The sequence below is a fragment of the Pempheris klunzingeri genome, chromosome 11, assembly GCF_042242105.1.
Source record: "Pempheris klunzingeri isolate RE-2024b chromosome 11, fPemKlu1.hap1, whole genome shotgun sequence".
In the NCBI taxonomy this organism is placed as follows: domain Eukaryota; kingdom Metazoa; phylum Chordata; class Actinopteri; order Acropomatiformes; family Pempheridae; genus Pempheris; species Pempheris klunzingeri.
The window spans coordinates 21,458,354-21,484,957 of NC_092022.1; the positions used below are offsets into that span (position 1 = coordinate 21,458,354).

The following is a 26,604-nucleotide window of genomic DNA, read 5'->3' on the forward strand; positions in this document are numbered from 1 at the left end:
TGTTACATTAGAAAAAATGCCAAATTGAAGCAAAAATACAATAACTTTAACACTACTCATCCTGACCTCTTAATTCTGAATATTTGCTACTTTCCTTTATTTTAAATGATAATAAATGTATTATCTTTGAATTTAGGACCATTTTTTGGCTCAAAGCTGTTGTCATTTTTCAAGATTAACGCTAATTGGCTATTAAAGTAATTGTTACTTTCAGCCTTAAAAATAAGTTAACACTAAAGGAATCCAGGTGCTCTTGACTTGTTAAGAAATATTTATTGTTTACCAGTTTATTCGCAATGCATTTTATAAAGCCGTGTCACATTCTGTAATAAATCTTATCTTACAATCCAGACTGGACACAGAGGCCTGTAGCAGGATGTGAACACGCCACAGGTCATTGAAAATTTTAAACAAAATGGAGGAATGTAACTCCATGTTCATGCATTTGAAAACAAGATACAGGTGGAGTTGTTCGAATTAAACCGAGAGCATTCACAATTTAACAGGTAAACATGATGAGGAGCGACCATCCATCCTCTGTGTTCCCAGGACAAAGACACCAAGACCAGCCTCAAACTGCAAGAGCAATAAAAGAAGTACAGACCTGTGTGATGTTCACAGATGCAGCTCAACCAAACTATACAGGTGAAATAAATTAATCCATCTGTAGCCACATCTTAACTAAATTGCTTGTAGTCAAGAACAAAACAATATGAATTTACCACAGGAGACATTTTGACCTGACACACACACACACACACACACACACACACACACACACACACACAGGTGGAACTAATTCCGTTAATGTCGTCAATGTTATCAGTGACACCTGAGCTTCTCCTTCAATGAGTCAAAATGTCTGCTGTGATGAAGGCACATTGTTCTCATATATTATTATATTTGCTTACATTTTAGGTTTTTATCACTTGGACAATAAATTATTAATGAAAAGTCTGTGCTAGGAAGGATTACTGTACGTTACTGAGGCAGTTTTTTAGGGTTTTGCTTCTATTTTTTTTTATTTTTTACAATTAATAGCTTGTTGATAAGCAGGACGGATAGTATCTGTGATGGAAACTAGTGGAATTGTACACCACTAATGAGAAAAATCACCTTTTGAATGTGGAGGGGGGGTGTAGTGGTATTTGTGCACCAGTAAATGTTTTTTTTTTTTATAATGATATATCTATTTAAGGGTTCTTTCAGCAGCATTATATTTAATTTTTTCAGCTGTGCTCTCTGACAGAGGCATCGGTACGTGACAATGAATATTTACACTGTTTACAGACTCGCCAGCTAAAAACAACACATCCTGCAGAGCAGATCGCTCGCCGCGCTGCGCAGTCTCTCCGCGCCGGTAGCGGAGAATCTAGTCAGGGTTAAAAATCCTCATATACACACATTTCACATAATAACACAAATGAATTTGGAGTTGCTGCGGTGGCACACATTCAAAAGTCAGACCAGTTGAATGTCGCACAGAAGGTAGACCGCGTTTACTTTGACGGCTGGCAAGCAGTCCAGGGCTGAAGGAAGGATGTGTTACTTTTAGTCAGCAGTGAAAGAAGCCGTTGAGGCTAGGCATTTTAACACAGAATTGCACACTAGATCATCCTAGTATTAGGTTAGGATGTGTCCCCCCCCACCCCCATCCCTCCCTCCCGTCCCCTGTCCCCGTCACTCCTCCCCAAACTTGTCCCTGAAGCAGATATAGGATGTCGCCCTGCTTTGCTGAGCGGAATGAGAGGGGGCGGATGCGTTTGTCTTCAGAACTCCTCGTGAACATTTCTGGCGTAGTCCATGAGCTTGCTGCCCGTGAAGTATTCGCTATACTTGAGAATCTCGTCCAGCTCCAGGTTATGATTCTGGTTTTCATCAGCGACGGCAATCATCTGCTTGGCCTCGTTCAAAGCGTTGTGCTCATTCATTGGGTCCATGTACTCCTGTACGCCACACAGGTACACAAACCAGAGGAAGAAACAGTTATGGAGTCCTTTTTAACCAACTTAAGATATTTCAAGTTTAAATACAGACTTCATACACAACTTCAGCCGTTCTGACTAAAAAACTTCAGACACTACAAATTTAAAGTATCAAAAAAATAAATATCTGACTAACAGGATTTTTTGCTTTTTCATTACATACCTCCAGTTCCTCCATGGTTACGATGCCATCACGGTCTGAATCGATGACTTCCTCAAACTCCTTCTTCCTCTCTCGAACCCAGTCGTCGTCGATGTCCTGGGCCTGCTGGTTCTCCACGGTGCCCACCGGTAAGGAGATGAACTCTGACAGCGTCAGTTTCTTATCGCCGTCCTGGTCTACAAGCAGAGCACAGTGAACATCTGGTTTTTACCCCGTTTATACATTTTCATCACAGATCATCACAGATCACCCACAGTTATATTTATTAACTAGAAGATGAGATGTAACAGATCAAGTACTGCTCGTCACCATGTCTTCTGTTTCGGGCACATACCTGAGCTGAAACAATTAGTCAATAGAAGGCTAAAGAAAAACATGTCAAAAATGTCCTGGTTCTAGCCTTTTTATATGATAATTGACTTGTTTTGGTTCAGAACATTTTTTCTGCCATAATTAAAAGATGTCACCTTGAGCCATGGGAACATGTGACAGACCGTTGTCACTATTTTATAACATACCCTGCAACTTTCATGTTTCTGCACCATGTTTTCCATCTGAGGTCAAATGCAGTGCAGACATCGTAACCATAAAGTGAGCAGGAAGTATGAGGATGGTTTACATGACCCAGACACCAGCCGAGCCAAACTGGCAACGCTCACATGCTCAGATACCAAACCAGGTCAACTCATGGGAGTAGAGAATAAAATTCTTTCTCCATGTAAACACAGAAGACACTGATGGATACGACACACACAACGGACCAAATAACTGTGTGTACTCTTTTGGTTTTACAGCATGCGACTCTACTGTTTTGGTTCACTCTCACTGCTCTCATTAGTATCATTTCCAGCAGCAACAGGCAGCTGTTTAATAGCAAAGCCCTCTCTATAAACCCAGTGTTCAGCATCTGTCCAACAACATACAGACAGACAAGATTAGAGCCGAGCTGGAGAACACCACATATTTCCCTCAGGAGGTCACACATATGACTCTTCATGCTAATGCTACTCTATAATTGCTGGATGTTCAAATGAGCTGCTGTGTGCTGCTTTAAGTTCCCAATATCAATTTTTAAAAGGCATTAATGCCAGTATTGTGTTGACTGTTTGTCTCCACTGCCTCGTCGGCCCCCCAAAAAAATGGTAACACAGGTTTTCAGACAATTGGGTGAGTAAAACGTACCTAAGTCGCGCACTATCTCCTTGACCATGTATTTGAGCATGCCTCTGCTGTGCTCAGGATGAAGGAAAGACAGGAACTCCTGCTCATTCAGCAGCTGGTCAGCTGGGGGGTTGTCAGCCTGAAACCAGCGATCCTTCAGGCTTTCCAAAACCTCCTGAGCTGCAATGATGAAGACAGGAGAATCCAACCCAGTTATACTGCGACAGATGTTAGATAGATATCTGCAGCACATATTCTGGGATTTTGCTCCAAAAGTTTACGACATGTTCCGTGTAGTTCTGTACTTACTTTCCTCGTCCAGTTTCAGATCTTCATTATTCTTTATTTTCTCAGCAATTTCCTTTTCATTGAAACCTTTGCTGGCCAGAAATTTTACTCTGTACTCATCCCATGTCACGTGACCTGTGGACAAAGCATGACTTGAGGATTTGGGCTAAACAGAAAACACTAGTATATATTAGTTTAGGACAGACAGACAGTGTGCTGCACACTCTCTCTCTCTCTCTCTCTCTCTCTCTCACCGTCGCCGTCTGGGTCGACAGCACGGAAACTGTTCTTGTTCTCCACCATGGCCTCCTGAAAGTGCTCCTCTGTCTTCTCCATAATCCAGCGCTGCATCTCCTTGGCACTGACACTCTTGTCCTTGTTGAAATCAACTCTGAGGGAGGGGCAAAGAAATGAGTTGGTAATTTGGCTTGAGTTATAGAACAGCAACACAGTCACTGCTCCATTAACTTGCTAATTATATACGGTACTATGAGCTGCAATGACTAGCTGTCTGGCTTGTGTCCATTAACATTAGCATTAGCTTACCATCTAAGGTAAAACAAGAGAAGAATAATGAGGCTTTGTCGCCTTCTTTTCTTCCCGAAAAAGGACAATTGCCAAGTCAGGGAGACGGATTAGTTTAAAAATATGCAGCAGCCTTTTCCACTGTCATCATTCTCTGCAATGACAATGGCACCCTGCCATGTAACTGTATACTATGCACAGTGGTGGAATGTGCCCAAGTACATATAATAAAGTACTTACCTCTAAAGGATAGTTTGGATTATTTGAAGTGGAGTTGTATGAGGTTTATTTACTATGAAAAACCTATTTATCATTTTAGCCTCCTTAACAAAAAAGAGAATCAGTTTAAATGTACGCTCCATTTATAATGTCAGAGGGTAACACACTAACTATGGATAAGCTTTGTATTCAGTCTCTCTTCAAATAATCAAAACTATCCCTTTAAGTACAAATTTGATATATCTATACTTTACCGGAGTATTTCCATAAAATCACACTTCTCCCCCACTATCTTTTAGTTTAGGGCAATATTGTGCATTACTGCACATTTGTCTGACAGCTATAGTCACATGTTACTTTACAAATCAGATCATCATTTAACATACAAGACTTATTAGGAACTTTTAAAACATGGCGAATTGTAAAAAAAAAAACAGCTGAAACATTTTATGGTTTCAGGTTCTCAAATATGACAGTTTGCTGCTTTTTACCAGAATAACTTTGAGATTTGGATTGTTGGGGCCACAAAGACACGTGCAGGTGTCACTTTGAGCTCTGTTAGAGACTGTTAATACAGAATAAATGGATTGTTCAAGAAAATACCCAGCGGATAAATCTATGAGGAAAATAATAATAGTTACAGCTCAGTATGAAATAGTTGAAAACTGCGATAGTTTTTAGTAGTTTCGATACATTTTCCTTTACTTTTATCATTATTTCAGCTGAAGTGCACATTGTCTCGTGTTTGTTCTTCTGTGGAGGTGTTTCACGATGTCTTGATTCTGCCCTCTAGAAAGATGTAAATGGCTCATAGGAAATAATCCCAGGGCTTCACAATTTACTTCTATCATTCTGTGAGTTTTGCAATCCCATGTTAGCACACACCAAGCACATCTAAATGCAGCACACCTCAGCTTCCTCTAACAGTGAGAAGAATAGTTATCACAGCATAGAGGATATTTCTCACTCACAAAGGTTTACTTCTCTTTGCAAGTCTAAAGTTCACACATTTATAGTCCTGCAGCTGCAGCTGGACTTCCTGGTGGTGACTTCTCAGGAACCGGATCAGCAGCTATACTCTACTGGAATGCTGCAACTCCTGACTGAGATTCAAAAGATGAATATCTTACTTGGTGAAAATTTCGATGAGTTTCTTCCTGTTCCTCCTTGGCTCCGAGTCCTCCTCGAACTCCTCGATCTCTTTACCAAGGAAAACCTCCTGGTGGAAGTCCTTGTTGAGGTGGCCATCCATCTCCATCTTCACCCCATTCAGGTGGTCTGGGGGAAGAATCTCGTTCTCGTCCTTGCTGGCTGCGATCTTATCTTTGGAGGCTGACATGTTGGCTGGCCGGGCATGCACATCCATGGTGTGGAGCTGGATGTAGAAAAGCAGAGACACAGCCAGGAGACTTCTGCACCACGATTTTCTCCAAACTGCCATTTCTGCCTGTAGAGGGGTAAATATAAAAGTAAAGGATTAGTTAAGAACTCCCTGACAGTAAAAAGTAAGAAGTGGAGGTAGCCAAGATAATGTTGAAGCACATCATCAAATACACGTAGAGTTTTACGGTGCTGCCTTCAGGTCATGTCGGATTTTCCAAATTGCAACACGCCCACCGGAAAATCTCATTCACGTCAACGTCATTACAAAACATCCAGAAACACACACACACACACACACACACACACAAGCACAGCCAATTACACAAATCTGCATTAGCCATCAAACACAGAACAGGCAACTTTAAAAGTCATATGTGCAGGAGTTGGTTAACTAATTGGCGATTTTACCATCATTAATGAAACGGTTTAGCAGGTACAGACATGAACGCCTCCATACTGCTGTAGTGAGATGTAATGTGTACTGTGAGCACTAGATGAGGTTAAAAGGACACCTTCGCTGTCAAACCTCGTTCACATTATCCACCATAATATTACCAACCAGCAACTAAAGGTCTCTTTACGTTAAATAGCGGTTAGCTCACGGACAGGAGATGGCTACAGCTAGCTTAGTAGCTAACACAAGCAAGCTGATGAAACACTACAGGTTAGCGATATCTGGTTTCAGGAAGTAGTCTAAAAATGAGCGGTGCAGGAGGACAGTACTCACAGAGGATGACCGGCCCGATAAACACGCTGACTAACGACGACACTGTCTGGAAGTTGGAAACGACAGCTGGCTAACTGCAGTGTTGGTACCAGCTGGCTAAAGCTAGCTGGACTTCCTAGTCAAACAGACCTGCGGTGGATCCAATCAGGCGAGCTGTCAGTTCCTGTACACGTGGCTCCTCCACGACACCCCCGCTCCAAAATGTGGGACGGCTCAGTGTGAGACACCAGCGGGCAGAGGAGCGGCTCGGCTGGAAAGGGCCTGTCGACGCTCCGCTTAGCGTTAACTCACTAAAGCTGTCAGTTGAAGTGGTTGCTGGCTAACTGCTAACCTCTGTAGCACAAAGTTAGCTAAAACAACCAAAGGCACAAGTATGACTTCCGGTTGGTACTTTCAAAGTAAAGCCCTTATGGACAAATAAAAGTTTTTAATGTAAAGTATTAATAAATGGCTAAAATGTAGCTGAAGGTAATGGAGAAATGGTAAGAATAGTGCTAAAAGTAATTAATAAGTGGTTGAAAAAAGCTTGGTTAAAATAGTTAGCTAAAGTTACGGACAAATAGTTAAATGTAGTAAGTTAAAAGTAGTGGATGAATGGCCCAATGAGTTAGTTAAAAGTAATGTATAAGTGGTTAAAATAGATGGCTAGACCTTAGGTAATTTGTAAATGGTGAAAACATACAGCTAAAAATAACGGATAAGTGATTAGATAGTGGTTTAATGGTTCAAATTGGTAGCTTACAGAAATAAATGCTTAATTTAACAAATAAAAGTAATCACAGAAAGATGAGCCAGCTACAAAAAGTGATTTAATGGTTTAAAAACGCTGACTAGGGACAAAGTGGTGCAACACGATGAGTTATTGAATATACATGTGGTGTTTTATTTTAATGCGTGCAATCAGAATTTATTTTATTTTAAAGGGGAAAGCAGCCTATTTCCGGGTTTGTCCTCTTCCTCTGTGGGGGCTTGACCCTGTTGGCTGCTGCTGCCACCTGCTGTGCGTTTTCAGACAGCGGATGCAGGAACTAGGACGTCACCGGTGCGCAGCCATACTTACGAGGTAGTGTTGGCTGTGTGTACTGCAGGCTGCTGCCTCTGGGTGGCGCTGTGTTAAAATGTAAATATACCAAGTAGACCAGTAAAGCTCTAAAAATCTAAGTTGTGAAGTAGAAAAAAAAAATAATCAAAAAGGCAAATCTGGTAGGCACTCATGAGCTAACATGTTATTTATCCTATAAGAGGATGAATTCCTTTAGGACAAATGAGCTGATTGTAGTAATATGCAGGCCAACAATTTGTTCTCTTCAGTCACAAATGTTATTTACCGAAACCTACAATTTCCACCACTTAAGATATAAGTGTTAGTTCTCAACAGAGTGCTCAGAAAAGTAAGACATTTTGCTGAACAGTAACAGAATACAACAAACAGGTTATGCACTGCGGTATATGGCACAATCAGGATTCCTTGGCAGGCTTTCAAGCAGCAGATTACACAAGATAATGCCTTAAGGGTCACAAAAACGTCCATTTCTAATTCTTGCTTGGATCTAAACACGGGGCTTTGGTAGAGTGGGCTAATATTGAGCTAATGACACTAGCAGACAGTTACACGACTTCATACACACACACACACACACACACACACACACACACACACACACACACACACACACGCATAAAACTTGTCTGCCAAAGAACCTCTTCAGCTTGAGCATTTCATCTATGAGATAAAACAGAGCTGAATAAGCCAGTAAGGTTGCCAATAGAGGCAAGGAGGGGAGAAACAGGGAGAGGGAGTGGGAGAGGGAGAGAGAGAGAGAGAGAGAGAGAGAAGCGGGAGGGAGAAAGGGTGATGATAAAACTCCACTGTGATCCCTCCTGTAAGCTCAGTCATTGCAAAGGAGCAACTGAGAGCAGAGGGACAGGGAGTCCACCGGAGCAGGCTAAAAAGGGGGAACACATACAACACAACAAATCGCTGCTGTCTGACGTGAAACTTGCACGTGGCCTCGGACTTGATGACTTGCTGGGGGAGTTAGTGGGGAGCACCTGAGCTGTGTCAGACAGAAGCAGAAGACCACAGTGCTACCTGGGTGAAGTGCTGTGATAGCGGCGAGGAACGCAAAGGAAGAGAGAGGAAAAATTAAAATTAAAAAAAAAAAAAGGCTGGGCAAAGATCAAAACTGGACCTCATCCATCCTGTCTTGGGCTGCATCCCGGGGGGGTGCACGGTGTGCGGCCAGACAGATTGATTGGAACACTGAACTGCATCTTTTGATGAAAGCCCAACTTTTGTGGATCTTGCAGCTTTTCCAGCCACCACACAACTTTGCTGGAGACTGGATCCACGGCTCAGTGTGAGAAACAGCAGGAGAGAGCAGAGGAAAAGGAGAATATTGCCATCCATCTCTAGCCCCCACAGCCCACCCTCAGCTTTGGACGCCCCTCCTCTCTGCCTCTTCTTTTGCCCCCTGTGCCCCCCCCCCCTCCCTCCCTCCCTCGCTACACCTCACCCCCCAACAGAGCAGAAAGCGTGAAAAATCTCACTAATGGGTTTATTTGCTGTCAGATCTGCGCCGATCTGTCATTCCCTTGGACCATTCTGCTTGACACATTTCATAGTTGAGTAAGCCTCCTGGCTTTCTGGCTAGAGTTGCCCCTGCAACGTTGTGCTGGCTGAGAGCTCATCAAGAGGGGAGCAAAGCGGCAGCAGTCAGTCTGACAGTCTCTTGGACAGGGAGTCCCAGAAGCTGCATTCCTCTGGTCTCCTTCTCCCCGTTGGGACTTTGTGTTTGTGAGCCTCGCGAGCATCCTCAGATTCCATCTGATCCCACGGCTGGTTCCTCCACAGAAGAGTCAAAGGTTGTTTCTGCACGGATTCTGGTGCTGATTGAAAACTAGTGTGAAGATGTGGTGTGGGGCTGGGCCTCTGGCCGTGGTGGCTGCAGTGTTTTGGACTCAGTGTGTCCTTCTGGATGGGGTGGATGCCAAGAAGGAGAGAAAGAGGCCAAAGGAGGCCACCCCACAGCACACAGAGACCTACAATTCTACTCTCTCCAACAGTGAAGAGGTCGGTGGAGGCATTAAGGTACTGACTAAAACTCTCTCGTGTTTAAATGAAATGTTAATGATGTCTAAGCTTGTTGTACGTTCTACATAGACCACCTATCACTTATGAGCTACTTCCATATGATGATATTGCACGTGGAAAAACAATATTGCAGATTAAAGTTAAACCTGCAGATATGTAAGACATGTGCATGTGCGGGGTTCATAAATTGTGGCAAAGGTAAAAGCCAGGCGGGGACAGGTGTGCCCTACTAGGTCAAGCTTCAGACAGTGAGACGTGAGACGGACCCAAAATGTGTGAAACACTAAATGGATGACTTCCGGAGGTATGCAAGGAATGTGGACATCTGAAGGCTGATCAATGCATCAATTAGCGCGCGCTGCGGGTGTCTGCCACCAATTTTCCAGCTTATGTGAACAAATCCGGACTTAGTAAAGTTTCATGTGTCTGGCAATGGGAGCTAAGATAAGACATTAACAAATGCCTTATCTCTCCAGCTGGGAGTTGGAAACTGACAAACTGAGGATGAAAAATAAAACATTTATAGAGTTTCTGTTTGCTAGACACAATAGTTACTATGACAACAAGAGGAAGACATCGTCATCTGTAATTGAAGAACAGTGTTGTTTTCATTAGTAACGTGCTCCTCGAGCAAAACTGCGCTACACTGGTACAGTTCCATTTTCAGGAGCAACAGTTGGCCCTTGACTCTCTTATTTATTGCTTTATTGCTGGTGTTGCATATCTGCGAGGGTTTCCAACAGGCTATTTGTTTTGCTTTCAGCCCACCCATTATGTTGGCATTCTCATATGACTCTCACTGCCCTATATACCAGCCTTCAGCTCCTACCAGCAGCCAGTCTCTGGAATCCTAACCATAACCTTCACCGCCTTCTCCCCCCCACCTTTGAAACCAGGCAGTGAGGTCTCCTTTGTATCTTTAAGAACACATTGTAGGTGGTTGTGGCCTGCTGGTGTTTATTTGACTTGGTTTGCCCTGTAAAAGCAGAGGCTATGAAGGATGACCTTGTGTCAACCCTCGGGCCGGCTGAAGATTGCACCCCACTGGGATTTCACTCCTCTGCCTCATCCCACAGGGAGCCGGGTGTCTTCACAAACACTGCTTCCCCTGAGGTCCCTTATAGGCCCACTGCCATGATGTAACCCCTGGGAAAGTTAGGTGGGCAGATATTTAAAGACCTATGGCGATGTTGTTCCCAGCCCATTGATTCTGTCATTCACAGGCCTAGTCTGACTCCGCTGTGTCTGGGACATCCGATAGGGGCGGTGCGGCCCCGAAAACTGGGGCAGCATGCCGTGTAAGCCCCTCACAAAGCCCCATAGAAAGGGTCCTGAAAGAGAACACCTCGGTGAGGATTAGCCCCCTGTGCCTCTCTAGCATTCTTTTCATCTCATCTCCCACAATCAGAGGGTAATGACATAATCACTCTTAAGACGCAGTGTTATGCCAGATAGTGTCTTTGCCAAACATTGTCACCTCTGATGAGAACTTGAGCTTTCAGCTTGACATCTGTGGAAGTGGTTGTATTCAAGGTTGCATTTGTTGGTGCCACCCTATCTGGGTTTCTGTACGAGTAAAAAAAAAAGAAAAAGCGCTTGCCACACACCATGAAAAGTGGCTGCTTTTCTTGGGTAGTTTGTAAGTTTATCCTATTACACATCTGTTAGGTCCCAGAGAAAACAACATGTCCGTTGGAGCTGCCTTGGCAAGAAATTTGTGTTCTCAAACAAGCCAAACATTTACACTCCACATTTACATGTTTTTCCCTTGTGCCCAGTGGAAACAGTTCTTATGATGGCATTCGCTTTCTATCTGACCAATCCCGTGTGTGGGCTTTTGGCAGCGTGCAGTCGTACACTGCATTCCTCAGGAGATTTTCCATTTGAAAGTGATCACAATAGTGAGGTGTGGAGTTGTGCTGGGAGTGGAATTTTTTTTAATGAGATGATAACTGAGGTACATTTCAAACAACTGTGATCTCTCTGAACCATCACATGTACAATTTTAGAGCAACATGTCAAAGGTGCACGTACGTCAGCCTTATTGCTCTCCACTCTGAAGATGAGAGGAATCTGTCATTGTTGAGAGCAGTGAGGGATCTGTGATGGCTGTAATTGAGGGAGTCAAGTCAAACATCACGCCTGGCGTGTTGAGTAATGGCTGGGTTTAGCTCGAGGCGAGGGTTTTTGTTTCCTCTCTCTCATCCCCAGTGATGATTAATGCAGCAGTGTGTGGGACCTTTTGGATCAACCCACACATAAGGGACAAGACCGTGTCCCACAGGAAACAGCACCAAAGTGAGAACACACACCTTTCACACTCTACCGATGGTGTGAACTACCTGCAGTCTGTGCTGCACGATAGTGAACTCGACATGTCAGGCGACCAAAAAGGTTACGCTTATTCAACATTCACATCAACTGAAAGGCGGCGTAAAAGGAACAAATAATAAACAGTTCTTTGTTGTTACATGTAAAAATCTGCCAGTAAAATAAACTGCATGGTGTGGTGTTTTCACCGCGCAGACATAGAGGGACTGTTTTATTTGGATTTTGTTTCATTTATAATAGCTTCAGATCGATGCCAGATTTATAGAAATCCCTTAATCTTGCCTGATTCTTATCATGTGCCGGTCATATTCCTGAAACCGTGATTTCAGAATATTGCAAAACATAACATTACACATAATATAGCTATGGCTTCAAGTAAAAACAGCCATAGTGCTGATTCATCTACATAGGATGGCCGTTTTATTTTATTATTGATAACGGAGGGTGGTACTTCAGATTGATCCGGCTTTTATGCTAAGCTAAGCTAATTTACCTACTTACAGACATGAGAGTGTCTGTAACTTCTCATCCAACTCTTGGCAAGAAAGCATATTTCCCAAAATGCCAACCTACTCCTTTATTTTTTAAAAATGTAATTCTTTTTCGGCTTCTATCACATGTTGTTTTTTAAAATGTACATCATGTACAACAATTTTACAGTTTCACTTAATACTGTGCACCCCTGTTTATGTCACCACCTATCATGTTTCTACTACTAGTAAGTCATAACCAACCTTTATTATTTGCATAATAAAGGTAAGAAAGATTTACGGCATGCACTTATGTAACATAATGCACAACCACAACTAAATCATATAAAATGAGGAGGATCTAATGACTCCCAACGTGAAATGGTCTACCTACAGTCAAACCATGGGGCAAACCTGTGCACCCGAGATGGAACTGGATCACTGGAGCTTTTCAACAGCTCATTTTACCTACCACAGGGAAAATGAGCACTCACTCCAATTTCAAAGCCATAATTCGCACACAAAACAGATGTGACACAGCGCTCGAGGTTTTTTTCTGCTTATATTGCCTTTTTACATCAAGAGGTCTCTGATGAGTTCTCAAGCATAAACACAAATTTATTCACTTTCTCTCACTCATAATAAATGCATACAAACCTTTGTTGGGACAACACTGACGTTAAAATCAGACCACATTAAAAGAAGCATCTTCAACTATATCATTATATAATAACTATGTTTCATTTACACTTCCAAATGCTGTTCCTTTGACATTTGTTCAACTAATAGCAGCGTCCTTGTAGTGGGATAGAGTATATGTTTTTGCACACAGTGCTTGCCAATTGAGTAATAACACAGTGAGACGAGAATGGAGTCAACATCGCATGCCTAACTGTATTTAGCTCCTCTGCGATAAATCCTCAAGGCAGTCTGTTTCTGTGAAGTGCAGCGATGGGGAACACGGGGGTGGATGCATGACGACTGGGATGCACGCAGGTTACCAGGATCTCCTTCGTCCCACACAGCCTGGGGATCCCTGCCTCCCGGGGTGGGATCGGCCCAGAGTTAGGCCTGTCCACCCATGCATGGATGACTGCACAGGGAGCAGTACGGGGATGTAAAAACAAGGGATTATAGAAGGCTCTCCATCATCCTGTCCAACCTTAAACCTGCCCGTGCAACATTTTTATCAGCTGCAAAAAGTTTCATGTCGTCTAGTATGTTTGGACAGGTAGGAAAACAGATAACACATAAAGGAAAACAAGATAAGTTCAACTGTACACATGGAAGAATTCAGGAGCTGCCTGCAATGGAGTAGAGTTTCAGTATCTGGTTGCAGCCCCAGAGACATGTTTTAACAGTTGTGTTTGTGTTTTTGGTGGCACACTGCCCCGGGGAAATATTTTCCATTTTATTGCCTCAAATAAATTCAACCTAATTTTCCCCAAACTACATGACAAACACACTTAAAGCAGTGCATGAAGAAGAATTATTCATTCTTTTATGGGTAATAAAATCTCACAGGCTTCTGTGAATGATCAACAATGATTATAGCTGATTGATCCAAAAACTCAATGTGCTGTAGGTTAATAAAACAAACTCTATTCACTTTTATTGTGTGCCTTAAGTACTAGGCGCAATAAGTGGTGGGCAGGGAGTAGATTTACTCAAATACTTTACTCGGGCACAATTTTGAGGCGATTGCACTTTAATTCCATTATAAGCTACTGTGCACTAAAACCCCACTCCATTTCAGACACAAATGTAGTGCTTACAAATACACTATGTTTATTTGACAGGTATAGTCGGTTTTCAGAGTAAGATTTTGCATAAAAGACAAATGATACAATGCATTGTTAAAGATTAAACTAATGGTTCCCAATAGCTTGTAAAAAGTGTCTAGTTGGGGATCCTGTGCGTTTTTAAACTTCTCATATGGTCTCATTTTAATAAACGTTCAAGGCCCAAACAGGTGAAATTATGGAGTATTTCACAAAAAAATATATCTGTGTTGCAGAACTATATTTTTTCTTTTTCCCTACCCCCATAATCATCTCACAGCCACTCAGGTTTAACTTATGACCCTTGGGTGGGGCACCCAGGTTGGGAGCCACTGAGCTGAACTACCTGACAGTAAATAAAGAAGTTAAAGGAATAGTTTGACGTTATGGGAAATACACTCTTATTGGCTTTCTGACAGAGACTTCAATGAAAATATGAAAATATAGGGACGATTCTCATATCTATCCATTCAACATAAGGATACAGCTTACAGCTTGTTAGCTTTGCAAAAAAAGCCTGCCAGAACCTCTACAGCTCACAAACCAACATGCCATATCTCATTTGTTTAATCCATACAAGTGTAAAAATCACAATTTGCAGTTTAAGGGGTGGTTTATGTGTCTTACTATTTCTTGGCTGGGTGCAATAACTCACTAGAGTCTTTGCTCAGAGGATTTTGTAACTGTTGGGCAGAGCCAGGCTTGCTGCTTCCCCCTGTTTCCAGTCATTATGCTAAGCTAAGCTAACTGGCCACTATTCCTTTAGCTCCAGCTCCTCTTCGCCCAGCTGGAAAAGAAAAATGCTGCTTACACACTGATGGATCAGTGTTAACAATGTCAAAATGTCTCATATTATGATTCATCAATCAGAACAGGAACGTTTATACTCAAAGCAGATTTTGTTGAAAATACTTCTGTACCTTTACGTGTATAAAAAGTTAAAAGCTGGGCTTTTATTTGTTAATGGTACAATTTTACATTGTTGTGTTGGAACTTTTACCTTCTAAGGTGTGAATACTTCCAAAACGTGGACACAATGCATCCCATTCTTAAGACCTGAGCCTCAGTAATGTGTCACGATTTAGGGCCCCATCGATGAGGATAAACACTGTCTAGGAGACTTAAAGTTTCTCACCTTTAGACAGAATACCTGACAGATTCTCTCGGTCCGTGCTGAAAAGGCGTGCGCTCACACCTGCTGACAGACGAGGCCACTTTGAGGTACTCACACATCAGCGATGATCAAAGCCAGAGCCCTGGTGTTCTTCATCAACTCTCAGACTGATACCTGGATCTGCTCCCTCTCCACTTTGTTCACGAGTTGTACGTGCTGATACAGAGCTACGAGAGGGAATCCACAGTTTACTTTACGCCACAGTCAATAGCAGCGAGTGAGAGATTGAACGCCTCTGACAGGATTTTCTGTGTCATCGAGCAATATGGTTTTCACGTCTGCTTGTGGGTAGCCTTTGATGTTCTCAGTCGAGACAGAGGCTCACCTGCATACAATGAATCAAAATTTTGGCATGTTGTGTGAGCTATCCCAGCTGTCACTGTATGGTGTATATTATGCTCTGACAGTGCAGTTGCTTGAAATAAAAAGACAACCTGTTAAATGGAAAGAGTTGAACATTCTTAAAGCTGACGATTAAACTATTTATACAGTGATTTGCTGTTATTTTTAACACAGAAATGAAGGTAATAATTACCTTGGTCATAGCCTTTCTTCCTTGAGCACAGAAAATCCTTAAGGGCAAGGTTCTAATGATTTAATTACAATGGCGTGTGTTAAAGAGGATAACAAGCTCAGGGTATGGCTGATTTCCTGGCAATGATATGCTGTCTTTTTTATTATTATTATGTACGGAAAGGCTAAGATGTGTAATTATAAGTCACATGTGTGGGCCAGCTTGCACTGTTTCATATCTCTGGAAAAGCAAGACAATGATCTAGGATACTTAATATAAACACAAAAAATGTGAAACCTTGATGTTTTTTTAGAATCAGCACCCACTGGCTGTCTTTTATATCATACTGAGCTGTCTAAGAGTGTCTGAGGTGATGATTCACAGTATTACAATCCATCCTAGTGGAAATAAACTCAAATTGCCACAGGCAAGGGGTACTAGTCCAACCGCAGCACTGTGGCAAGCCCTAGTTGTCAACATGTTCATATTTGTTCAAACTTACAGAGCTGGTATGTTAATGGAAAATGTCTGTAATCAATCAATAAGATCAAATGTGTTAATTAGTGAGCTTAAAAACTGCTTGTAGATGAATTGGATCACAGTTAGACAGAGCCAGGCTAACTGTTTCCCCATTTCCAGTCTTTATGCTAAGCTAAGCTAAGCTAAACTAAGCTAAGCTAAGGACACTAGCTGCTCGCTGCAGTTTCACATTGAACGAACAGATATGAAAGTGGTATCGTGGTTTTACTTGACTCAATGCTAGAAAGCAACTTTTAAAACCAATTAGCATCTAAAGAAACAGGTATTTCTATGAGGAATTGGCGGAGACCAAAACAGAGCTAAAAGGGAGTGATAATTTGACTTTGACTCACCAGGTGGCCTAAAACATCAAATTAATATTGATGTTGCTTTATAATTTCTGGATGTGGAACTAAGTAGCTGTTTACGAACAAGTAAACAACTTCATCACAAAGGTGATGATACGTCAGTGTTTTGTCCACAACTCGTCTGCCACGTTCAAGTTGCCAAAAAAGTTTTTTTCCCAAAACGTCTGAGCTGTTCTTATAAAGCGTACAGAACTATTATGTTAATGAGTATGAAAAATTGGCATGGCAAAGAAAAAGAAGTTTTTCCAACAGGCTCCCAGTCTTATGGAAACAGTATTGAGTAGTGTCAAAGTATTCTTGTCTTGACCAAATCAGTCTCTCTTTTATCTGTTTCCAAGCCTCAAAATCACAACAAAAACACAGAACGATCCAACATGCAGCCGGCGCAGCGCCTGTTAAGTTGTTTATTTTGTCTGCTGTCACAGAGAAGAGAAAGTCATAGAGAGAAAGAGAAAGAGAGAGAGAGACTGCTGCAAATTCCAAGGCCAAAAAACAGTTTTTATTCCAGTATATTGAAAAGACAAACAAGGGGTTACTTTGTTGCGGTGGAACTAGAGGCAAGTCTTTGACAGTGAAGAAAGGGGCATGTTGGTTTTGCAGATAAGTGATCCATGTCCCGCTGCCAAACCTAAACAAATTCCATTTCAGGCAGCTCACCTCCATGGCTCGTCTTTATCTCCTCTTCTATCTCAACTGAAGGCACTTGACATTTGGGGAGGGGTTAGGCTAAGATTCAAGCTTGCTGTAATTGGAATTCATTCTGCCTCGCATTTTACCAAAATGAAAACACGCCAGTTTAGCACTATTCATACAAATGTTACTTCTCGGAGAATGTTTCTTGTCTCCCTAACAGATCCCAGTCTCCTATACAGTAATTCATTATGAATGAGTTATTTCAGATAAGAACATTGAGCACATACACGATTAGGAAACAACAATCTTAAATCATAAGTCGCCCTGGTATACACGCTGTATATACATTTGTTATCTTGTTTATTACATTTCCCATCATAACTTTATTCACACAAGCCATATTAATAAAAGAAAACACTAGCATGACTTCTGGCGAGGGAGAAAGTGTTGGCTATTGTGACATGTTGTTATAAACTACAGTAATTGAGTCTGCAATCCACAGAATCTACATCACACATACACAGGCAGACTCATTTTTCACCACAGTGCTCATGGAAATTTTCATGTGCTGAAAAAAGAAAGCACTTGACAAGGTTTGTTTACATTCATCCACGTCTTTTGCGCAAATAAGACCCGACGTGGCACCTGAGTGAATTATAGGGAATGAAAAAATAAGCATAAGGTGAGCCTCTCGGAGGAGAATGGTGACTAAACTTAGATGGCAAATTGCAAAAGCCTTTTAGAGCAACTGCAGTCGACTGGGCACAGAAAGAAAGAGGTTTCCCTGTGTGACCCTTTTTGGTGTCTGGCACCATTTAATTGTATCTTGGGGCAAGATTTTCCGATGATGGTTTAAAGGGAGAAATAATGACTCATTCGATTTAGCTTCCATTGCATTATGCCCCATTTGGGTAAAATTATTCAAAAATAAGATATATGATTAATCTGGTAAATAGCACTTTTTAAAGGCTGTAATTATTGAATGAAAACACAGGGTGGTGGCTTTGGAGAAAAGTCTGCATCTATGAAATATGTTCCTGGTTATTCAATCTTGCTTTTCTATAGCAGGACATGTATATGCGTTTTATCCTGTCTTATTTATTTTGTTATATACTGTCATTAAACTGCCATTGTTGTATAAATAAATGGCTTTGCAGCGTGCCATCACTTCACAACATCCTATATTGATTGTCATTTTCCTTTAGTATTGGTTAATACTTATTTTGGACTAATAAATAATGTGGGAAAATATTCTGCTTTGTTTCTGCTGCAGATTTCTGATACCCAGAGAGTGGATCCACTGGGATCATGGATGGACTTTGTCAAAAGACCTGTTGGCAACTTCCCTGGAAAGTGTCGCAAACGCAAACGACCCCTGGTAAATCCAGCAGATGGACAGTGTGTCCTGCACTTAGTCAAAAAAACACTACATTTAATGATCACTGGTGTGTTTTCTTATTTACTGCAGTAACCAGTAGATAAGACAAACTTGTCTAATGATTTTCACATCGAGTTTGGTGTGAATGATTTGTATGTCTTCCCTCCACTAGCCGGGCCCACCTGGTCCTCCAGGTCCTCCTGGCCCACAGGGACCTCCTGGCTCTCCTGGGGCTGAAGTGACCCAGGAAGTTCTTCTCCAGGAGTTCAAAGAAATGATTAAAGGTAGAAGCTTGTTGATTTTCCAGCACAGACACATTTCAGCTCTTTTTAAAGCAACAAAGTTGTTCTGTCATAGAGAGATAACCTACAGTTAAACATTCAGCTGTGTCCATTTCTGGTATTTCATCCCACTGCCATGAAAGAATAGTTTAAAAATCAGCGTTAACTCATTCTGCACTGTAATAACCTGGATGTGTTTCTGTCAGAGGCTACAGAGAGGAGAGCAGCAGCATTGGAGAGACAGACCAGTCCCAGCCAGCTACCTACGGCTCTCCTCACCCTGGAGGGGATGACCTCCTACCGGCGAATAGAGGAGGCTTTCCACTGCAAGCTCAAGGGACCTGTGGTGGTCGACAAGAAGACTTTGGTGGAGCTCCAGAACTTTCAGACAGTACGTTTGTTTGAAACTGAGTAAATGTTTATGAACTGGTTCAGCTTCGCTCCATGTGCATGGCTGAAAAAGAAAGGTTTTGGCTAATCCTCCTCCGCATGGTTACACGCTTTGTTTCTGACCCATTTGCTTCTCTGTCTTAACTGTGTTTGAAAGAGCAAGTGTTTGGTAATCATCCCTCAGTTTGCGTGTAGGGGAATTATGAGAGGATCATCCGCTCACTGGTAACTGGCACTGCAGGCAAAGCAGGCGCTGCCACTCTGAGACTAAGACTGACTCTTTGGTCAAAAATATCTACTTTTTTCATTTCTACACATCACTCTCTGGGCGGCACACAAAAGGCACTCTGTCTCTGACTTGGAATAAAGTGTGGAGAGGACAGAAATAGACACTGTTCGAAACGGCATGCTGTAGTGGAAGAACTATGCCCTGTTGGGATGGGCTGACAAGGCTGGAAGACGGATTAAGCTTTGCTAAAGTATGTAACATGCTAACACAGCACTATGTTTGAATAGATGTGCTACTATGTTTTTGGAATGGATATTTTACATGTTTTTGCAGAGTTGGAAGTAAAGAGAAAAACAATGAGGGGCAACAGGAGGGGGCAGAATATTAAAATCGGGTCAGAATCCAGGACTTTTTGGGGCCTGGCCACACCAGAAAGTGGAACAAACACCAAATATGTGGTTCTGTAAGATTGAAGACATATTGACAACTCCCAGGGCTAGCCTCTAATCTGTAACTGCTGACACATTTTCTTTTACCATTTTAAATGCTGACGCCCGGCCTTTAGGAGTCATGCTACAGTGCCTTTTAGCAAGACATTACGTATCTGCCTTCTGTTCTGTAGCTGAGCATTTGTTTTGTGCTCACAGAGGTTTAAGTGGGGGGGTGATTCAGTGTATTATCGCTCTAAAATGTAAACATATTATTATATTTTTCTGTGCTTTCAGCCACCGGCCAAAGGAGCATTCCTCAGAGGGTCGGGAATGGACCAATCCACCGGGAGATTCACAGCTCCCATCAATGGGATCTACCAGTTCTCTGCCAATGTCCACATTGGTAAATTATAGTAACTGTCTGATATGGGCTATTGCAGTACACACACCAAGGCCTTAAGAGTCAAGGGATAGTCCTGACTCTGCCAAAGGTTGTGCCTTATTATTGTATTGATTAATCACCACAGCCTGTATAAAAGAAGCTGATGTAGCTTCTTCAAGATGGTGATTTTGAAAATGCTGAACTCACAGCTTCAGAACAGCTCTCTACAAACCAACGGTGGCTACGTCCACTTCTTACATACAGTCTGTATTAAACACTTAAAGCTGTTGTAGTTGACAATTGGCTAAGGAAAAATTACAGATCTGACTGTTAGTTTGTTCAAACTTAACCCTGTTTGGCTGCTTATGTTATGTTCTTGTCCATAGTTTAAAACTAGTTTTCACTTTTATTGCCCTGATAGTCCAGCGGATGTGCTAGTTATACGCAGGGCTTGGGATTGGACAGTCACTGTTAAGGGGAGGGGTCACATCACAATATATTTTTCGGAGGTATTGTGGAACCACCAATCTTCATGTGATTGTGAACATTTTGCCTTCTTACAGACCACAATGAGGTGAAGAGAAGCAAGAGCCAGCTCAAGGCCAGGGATAATGTACGGGTGCTGATCTGCATCGAATCGCTCTGCCACAGATACACGTAGGTATTCTGCACCGCTGAGTGCGTCTGCATGCGCACCAGTATCCCTGTGTACATCATCCTAATTCAGGTTTCGATCATCCGTGTGCATTTTTGTCTTGAATCCTCCACATCTCAGCCACTATGTTCTGCACCAATAGAGAGTTACAGTATCCAGATGTCTAGAGGAGTACTCCAGGTTTCTGAACCCAGGATGTGGTGTTTACATGCGCAACACATACTCCTAAACACATTTATAACCAGAATACTAGTGTGCATGTAAACACACTGAATCCAAATCACATATACCCTACCTACCACCCTACGTCCTATATCCATGTGGTTTTCATTTATCATGGCTATAACACGTGCTGGTAAGTTATGCCACCTACGACCTCTAAAAGTTAATGAAATTGATACTGGGAAGTAATTAATCCGACTACACTTTGCATTCTTGACATTCTTGTTTTGACAATTTGTTTATCTCCACCCTCTAACAGTGACATTTTTTGGTGTTAAATGCTGCCTTAACTTTCGTCAGAATTTATGAGCTGTTAAAGGTATTGTGTGTTACACATTCTGTGGAACCGGTTCGGCATTTCCTGTATAAAAGCAGAGCAGGTCTTTAAAGGAAATGTACTCTCACTTAGAGCCCTCGTCCCTGTCGCCTAACTAATCTTTATAGACTCACCTTTGACACTTCAGGCAGCCTGTTACATTCAGCAGCACAGCAGTGAAATGCCCTTGTTTGGGATGCGAGAGACAGATAATGAAGTATCTAATACAGCGGGGCCTGCATGGCGAAAAATTACAAATCCAGTTGGGAACGGTTCAGAGTACTTTCCAATATTTCAAAATTTCTATTTACATAAAGTCAGTATAAATTGCTGAAATGAATTGCTCCCTGAAGTCTCTCCCAGACTGCACAAAGCTCCACAGCCTCCCTTCTAGCTTGGTACAATGAGGGGAACGTATAAATAATATTATTATGATGGGTTACCTAACCCAAAAGAGCCCTTGGCCCTTGCTTTTTTGAGCCAAAGCCCCAGCCAGTCTCGCCCTCCCACACATGAAAATGCAGAGAATGTGAAATGAGGCTCATTGTGATGGCAGTTAGAGTGAAGACAAACATGATTGATTTGCCATAAAAATGTAGCATTTTCCACTTAACAGGAGCCAGTGCTCTCACTGCGTAGCTGAAGCCTGCAGTGATGTTACAACAGTCTATACAGACTCTGAGAGCATTAAGCTGTTCAAGAAAAGTTTGTTTGTTTGTTTTGTTGCTTATTCTCTTTCTTGCTGAGAGTTACATTGATGCCACTGTCATGTTTGCACACTGTGTATGAATCTATCAACTGCACCTGGCTAACTTAGTTTATCATAAAGACTGGAAATAGGTGGAAACAGCTAGCGTACCATCACCTCTTAACACATTTTGTTTCCTCTGAAGTAAGAAAACCTCATTAAAAATCTCACTGACATTTATAATAACACTAAAAATCTGTGCTGGTATGCAGATTTTCTTACATTTGGACAAAGCCAGGCTAGCTGTTTCCCCTTGTATCCTGCCTTTGTGCTACGATAAATAAAGTGCTGGTGGTGGTAGATTTATATTGTACAGACATGACAGTGGTGTCAATCCTCTCATCTAGCAGGTATGAAAGCAAATAATTATATCTCCAACTATTGAGCTATTCCTTTAAATAAAATAGTCATTTTGGTTCATTTTCAATTGATGAAAACACATAATTTATTCAGAAATGTCCTTTTTTATGATTGCAGTTCGCTGGAGATGATTGTGGGATTAGAAAGTAACAGCAAGATATTCACAGTCAGTGTGCAGGGGCTGCTGGAGCTACAGGTGAGCAGCAGCACTAAGAGACACATGAACATAAAAAAAACATTTGTGTGATCTTTCTGTATCACAGCTGTATGTCTTTCTTTTGCAGGCTGGGCAGTACACCTCCATATTTGTGGATAATGCAGCAGGCGCTTCCATTACAATACAGAACGGTTCCGATTTTATGGGCATGCTGCTTGGTGTATAGCCCCAAATCCAAGCTGTCCTCTGCTGCCGTTTTCTTTTTTTAATGGACTGCTTATGAGCACCACCACACAGGACCAAACCACAGGGGAGGCTTGAAGGAAGGAAGTGAGGCTGACATTGACTTGACTGCATGTCAAATGGTGAAAGGACAGTGTGAAGAACTCAAGGACTGAGTTTGTTTTTCACAGTGAACTGCCACTTCCCTGAGGAACTTGGATGCCTGTTGCTTCACCAGTAAAATAACCTGAAAATAAAGCAGTCAATATGTCTGTTTCAGTATATTTTTCATCGTGGTTCAACACCTTTACGGTAAAACCAAATATCAATTTTTTTGATGTTCTCTGGAAAGATGTTGGAAGATCTGGGGAACAGGAAAAAGTCCGGTTGTGTTTGATGTATACTGACATGTTTATATTTTTTGTCTACATGATGTATTATGTACACACTCATGAACTATAGTTATTTTATCATGGATTAAATCTCACATTTATATATGTTATATGGTACATAGACTGTGAGTACACTGGACAGTGGAAACATGCTCAATAGTGAGAAAATGGCCTCACAAGTAAAAAAAAAAAAAAAGATGGCCTCTTGGAAAAGTGATGTCTCACATATGTAATTCTATGTTTTGTAACATAACTATTACTGCATTGTTAGCCATGCCAGCGGCAAGGCTCTGCATGGCAATGTTGGTCGTTCAGCCCACCACATATACTTAATATCTCAACAACTGTTTGATGGATTACCATGGCACTTCGCACAGAAATTCATGGTCCCCAGATAATGAAATCTACTGAGTTAGATGGTGACTTTCCATTTAGCCTCACCAAGAGGTTGACATTTGTGGTTTTGAGTGAAATATTGCAGCATCAGATTTTATGTTCATCCAATGAACTGCCTGAACTAAAATCTGATTCAAGTGTTCATGTCCACCTCAGGAAGACTTGTAATCAATGTTACCATGTCAACACACTAAACTAAGATGGTAAACATGGAAAATATTATACCCGCTAAACATTAGCATGCTAGCATTGTCATTGCTAGCATGTTAGCATGCCAATGTACTGCCTCAGAGAGCCGCTAGCATGGCTGTAGACTCAGATGGCATATTCACATTACAATGGAAAAACAATGGTTTTGCACTGCATGTTCCACATTGGTCTGTGCAGCATGTCTACCATTTCGAGATGTGTTTTATTTCCTAGGATGGTGAAGGCAAGTCCACTACTCTGCTTCTGTTTGGCCTGACCATGAAATTCTTACCCTAACCCTAATCACCTGACTCCTCATGCCTAAACCTAACCAATCAAGTGTTTGACTGGCAGGACGTCCTTCACTATCCTTGGAAGGAAAGTCCTAGGCTTTCACAGGACTCACAGCTCAGGTCAAAGTTGAATGGATTTGAACTTTCGGCACACCATAGACATCCGTGCAGAGCCGTCGCAGCACACCGCATAAACAATAACGGAGGAGGCACGTCCAAAAGCTGTTTTTCCGTGACAATGTGAATACACCCTTGGTCTGGTTGAACATGTCGGACAAATGGAGATAGACCTTTTGACTGTAAGAGAACTGTATGAGGACGTTTTTTGAGTAGCATTAAGTCCACTTTTGCCTTTGTGTTATCATTTATTATCTGTCTGTTTTTACTGCTTTCTTCTTTTGACATATAGATGTTTGTAATTTATCGTAACTGATACACCTGTAACATTGGAAAGCTTTGAAATTTGATATGGTATTTATGTTTCAGGAAATGTATGGATCACGTGTTGATTTACACTCTCATGGACTGTTGAAACCACAGATTATTGCAAGAATAAAATTATGTCTTTTTACTATTTTTTTATTACCCATACTATGTTGTAATTTGAAATTAAACTTTTTAAAATAGTTGTCATTTGGTGTCTGCACATAATAATGACATGAATGATGATGACACACTAATGGCTCAATGAGGGAAATAATGATGCAAATTTTAGTGAATTGCTATCAGAATTTATCTTTCTTTTCTTTTTCAGATGAATTCATGAAAACATTCACTGGAGTTCATCAAAACTTACCATTTCTTTTTTTTCATTCGAATTGTAAAATACCATAAATACCTCAAATGCCTTTGCAATCATTGGCAGACTGCCAGGTAAATTCATGACTGTAGTTACCTACTTGTAAAATATTACTAAAACATCTTGGTGTTTGAAATTAGACGCTCTGTATGCCATTCAGGATCACATGTCCAAGGAACTAAATCAAATGGCTATTACCTTTCATCTAGGCTGTTTTTCAGGTATTTTATATTCCTCAAGTTTCCAGTTTAATTAAAACTGAATAGCTGTTGTCCATCAAAACACACTGCAGTCCAGTAAATGGGACATTATTGCTACTCTTTGGAGATTATTAGAAAATCTTTAATATGACTATATTGTTTCTTGGGTGGTCTCACAAAGCACTAATAAGAAGGTCTTGGACTTTATTGCACAAATGCTTGTCCAGCCAGTAAAGCGAGCTTGTTAGCATCATTGCATGAATGCCTTGTAATGGAGGCGTCTCATGGAAGCATTGCTGAGATGCCAAGTGTCACATACTGTACCCAAGGACCAACCACAAGAACGTTGCACCCACGTGCTATTTCAGCCACCTACTGTAGCACACATTTCAGACAGGAATGGGCTGCTTGCTGCAAAGCGCGCCTGAAATTTGGAAAACAAACATTACTTTTTTTATTTTGAAAAGAACTGCCCAACACTTTTAGGCAGCAGTTAAGATGTGTTCTTATTTCGCCACAGCTTAATTTTCACATAAACTAACAGTCAAGAGAAATGTTTTGAAAATGACAAATGAAAATAAAGATGTTGAAAATAGCTCAGCCAGAATTTATTGTGTATATTAGGTGACTGGGATTGCTAAAGCACGCTTTTCCTTTTTTCTCATGAGCTAAAGTCTTTCAACATGTTTAACAGTGCAGGGATGACAGACGATATACGTTTACATATTTGCCTTTTCATTGCTCAAGAAGCAAGAGAGTGGCACACACTTGTGAGTTTTGATTGTCTTATGTTTTTTTTTTCAAAATGTGTTTAATGACAGCTATGTGAGCATGCCGTAACGCATTCGCTGCCCTGCAGTGGAACGTGGGCCTGCCAAAGTGGTTGCGAAACCACCCTGCGCCACGACTCTGACAGGAATTTCCCATCGCCCCATTATCAGCATCAGACAAGCTGAGTGATTGCAATTACATCTGCCCAAATGCTAAGAGCAACTGCTTTTTCTCTTTTCCTTCAGAGAAGTGAAGTATTATGAATGGCCCCATTGTGAATCTGTGAGGTTTCTGTCTGCCCTGTAAACCAACATAGTTGGGCTGTGTAGCTTTAATGAGGCCTTAATTATGAGATTCCTCTACCTTAGTGACTGAGTCAGTGGATGACGGCTTTAAACAAATCCCTTTGTGTACAGGCGTCCTTAACAATAAGAGAGACTAGAACTAAATGTGACCGT

The 26,604-nt window shown here is 41.6% G+C and overlaps 2 protein-coding genes across 3 annotated transcripts; one reads left to right on the plus strand and one right to left on the minus strand.

Moving 5' to 3' along the window:
• Positions 1-1,679: 1,679 nt before the first annotated feature.
• sdf4 (stromal cell derived factor 4) lies at positions 1,680-6,667 on the minus strand. Of its 2 annotated transcripts, none has more exons than XM_070840237.1 (7): positions 6,581-6,667; positions 5,472-5,788; positions 3,852-3,988; positions 3,619-3,732; positions 3,331-3,489; positions 2,149-2,324; positions 1,680-1,946 (listed from the first exon to the last, which is right to left on the minus strand). In XM_070840237.1, exons 2-7 carry the CDS (start codon positions 5,780-5,782, stop codon positions 1,770-1,772), a joined length of 1,074 nt encoding a protein of 357 aa, XP_070696338.1. In that variant the 5' UTR covers positions 5,783-5,788; positions 6,581-6,667; the 3' UTR covers positions 1,680-1,769. The 2 variants fall into 2 exon arrangements, with proteins under 2 accessions (XP_070696338.1, XP_070696337.1); XM_070840236.1 differs by lacking the exon at positions 6,581-6,667 and adding an exon at positions 6,133-6,153.
• Positions 6,668-8,334: 1,667 nt separating this feature from the next.
• Positions 8,335-24,970, plus strand: c1qtnf12 (C1q and TNF related 12). Its single transcript, XM_070839544.1, has 8 exons — positions 8,335-9,542; positions 18,609-18,713; positions 18,886-18,997; positions 19,201-19,385; positions 20,339-20,447; positions 20,990-21,083; positions 22,845-22,923; positions 23,012-24,970. Exons 1-8 carry the CDS (start codon positions 9,363-9,365, stop codon positions 23,108-23,110), a joined length of 963 nt encoding a protein of 320 aa, XP_070695645.1. The 5' UTR covers positions 8,335-9,362; the 3' UTR covers positions 23,111-24,970.
• The last annotated feature ends 1,634 nt before the right edge of the window (positions 24,971-26,604 follow it).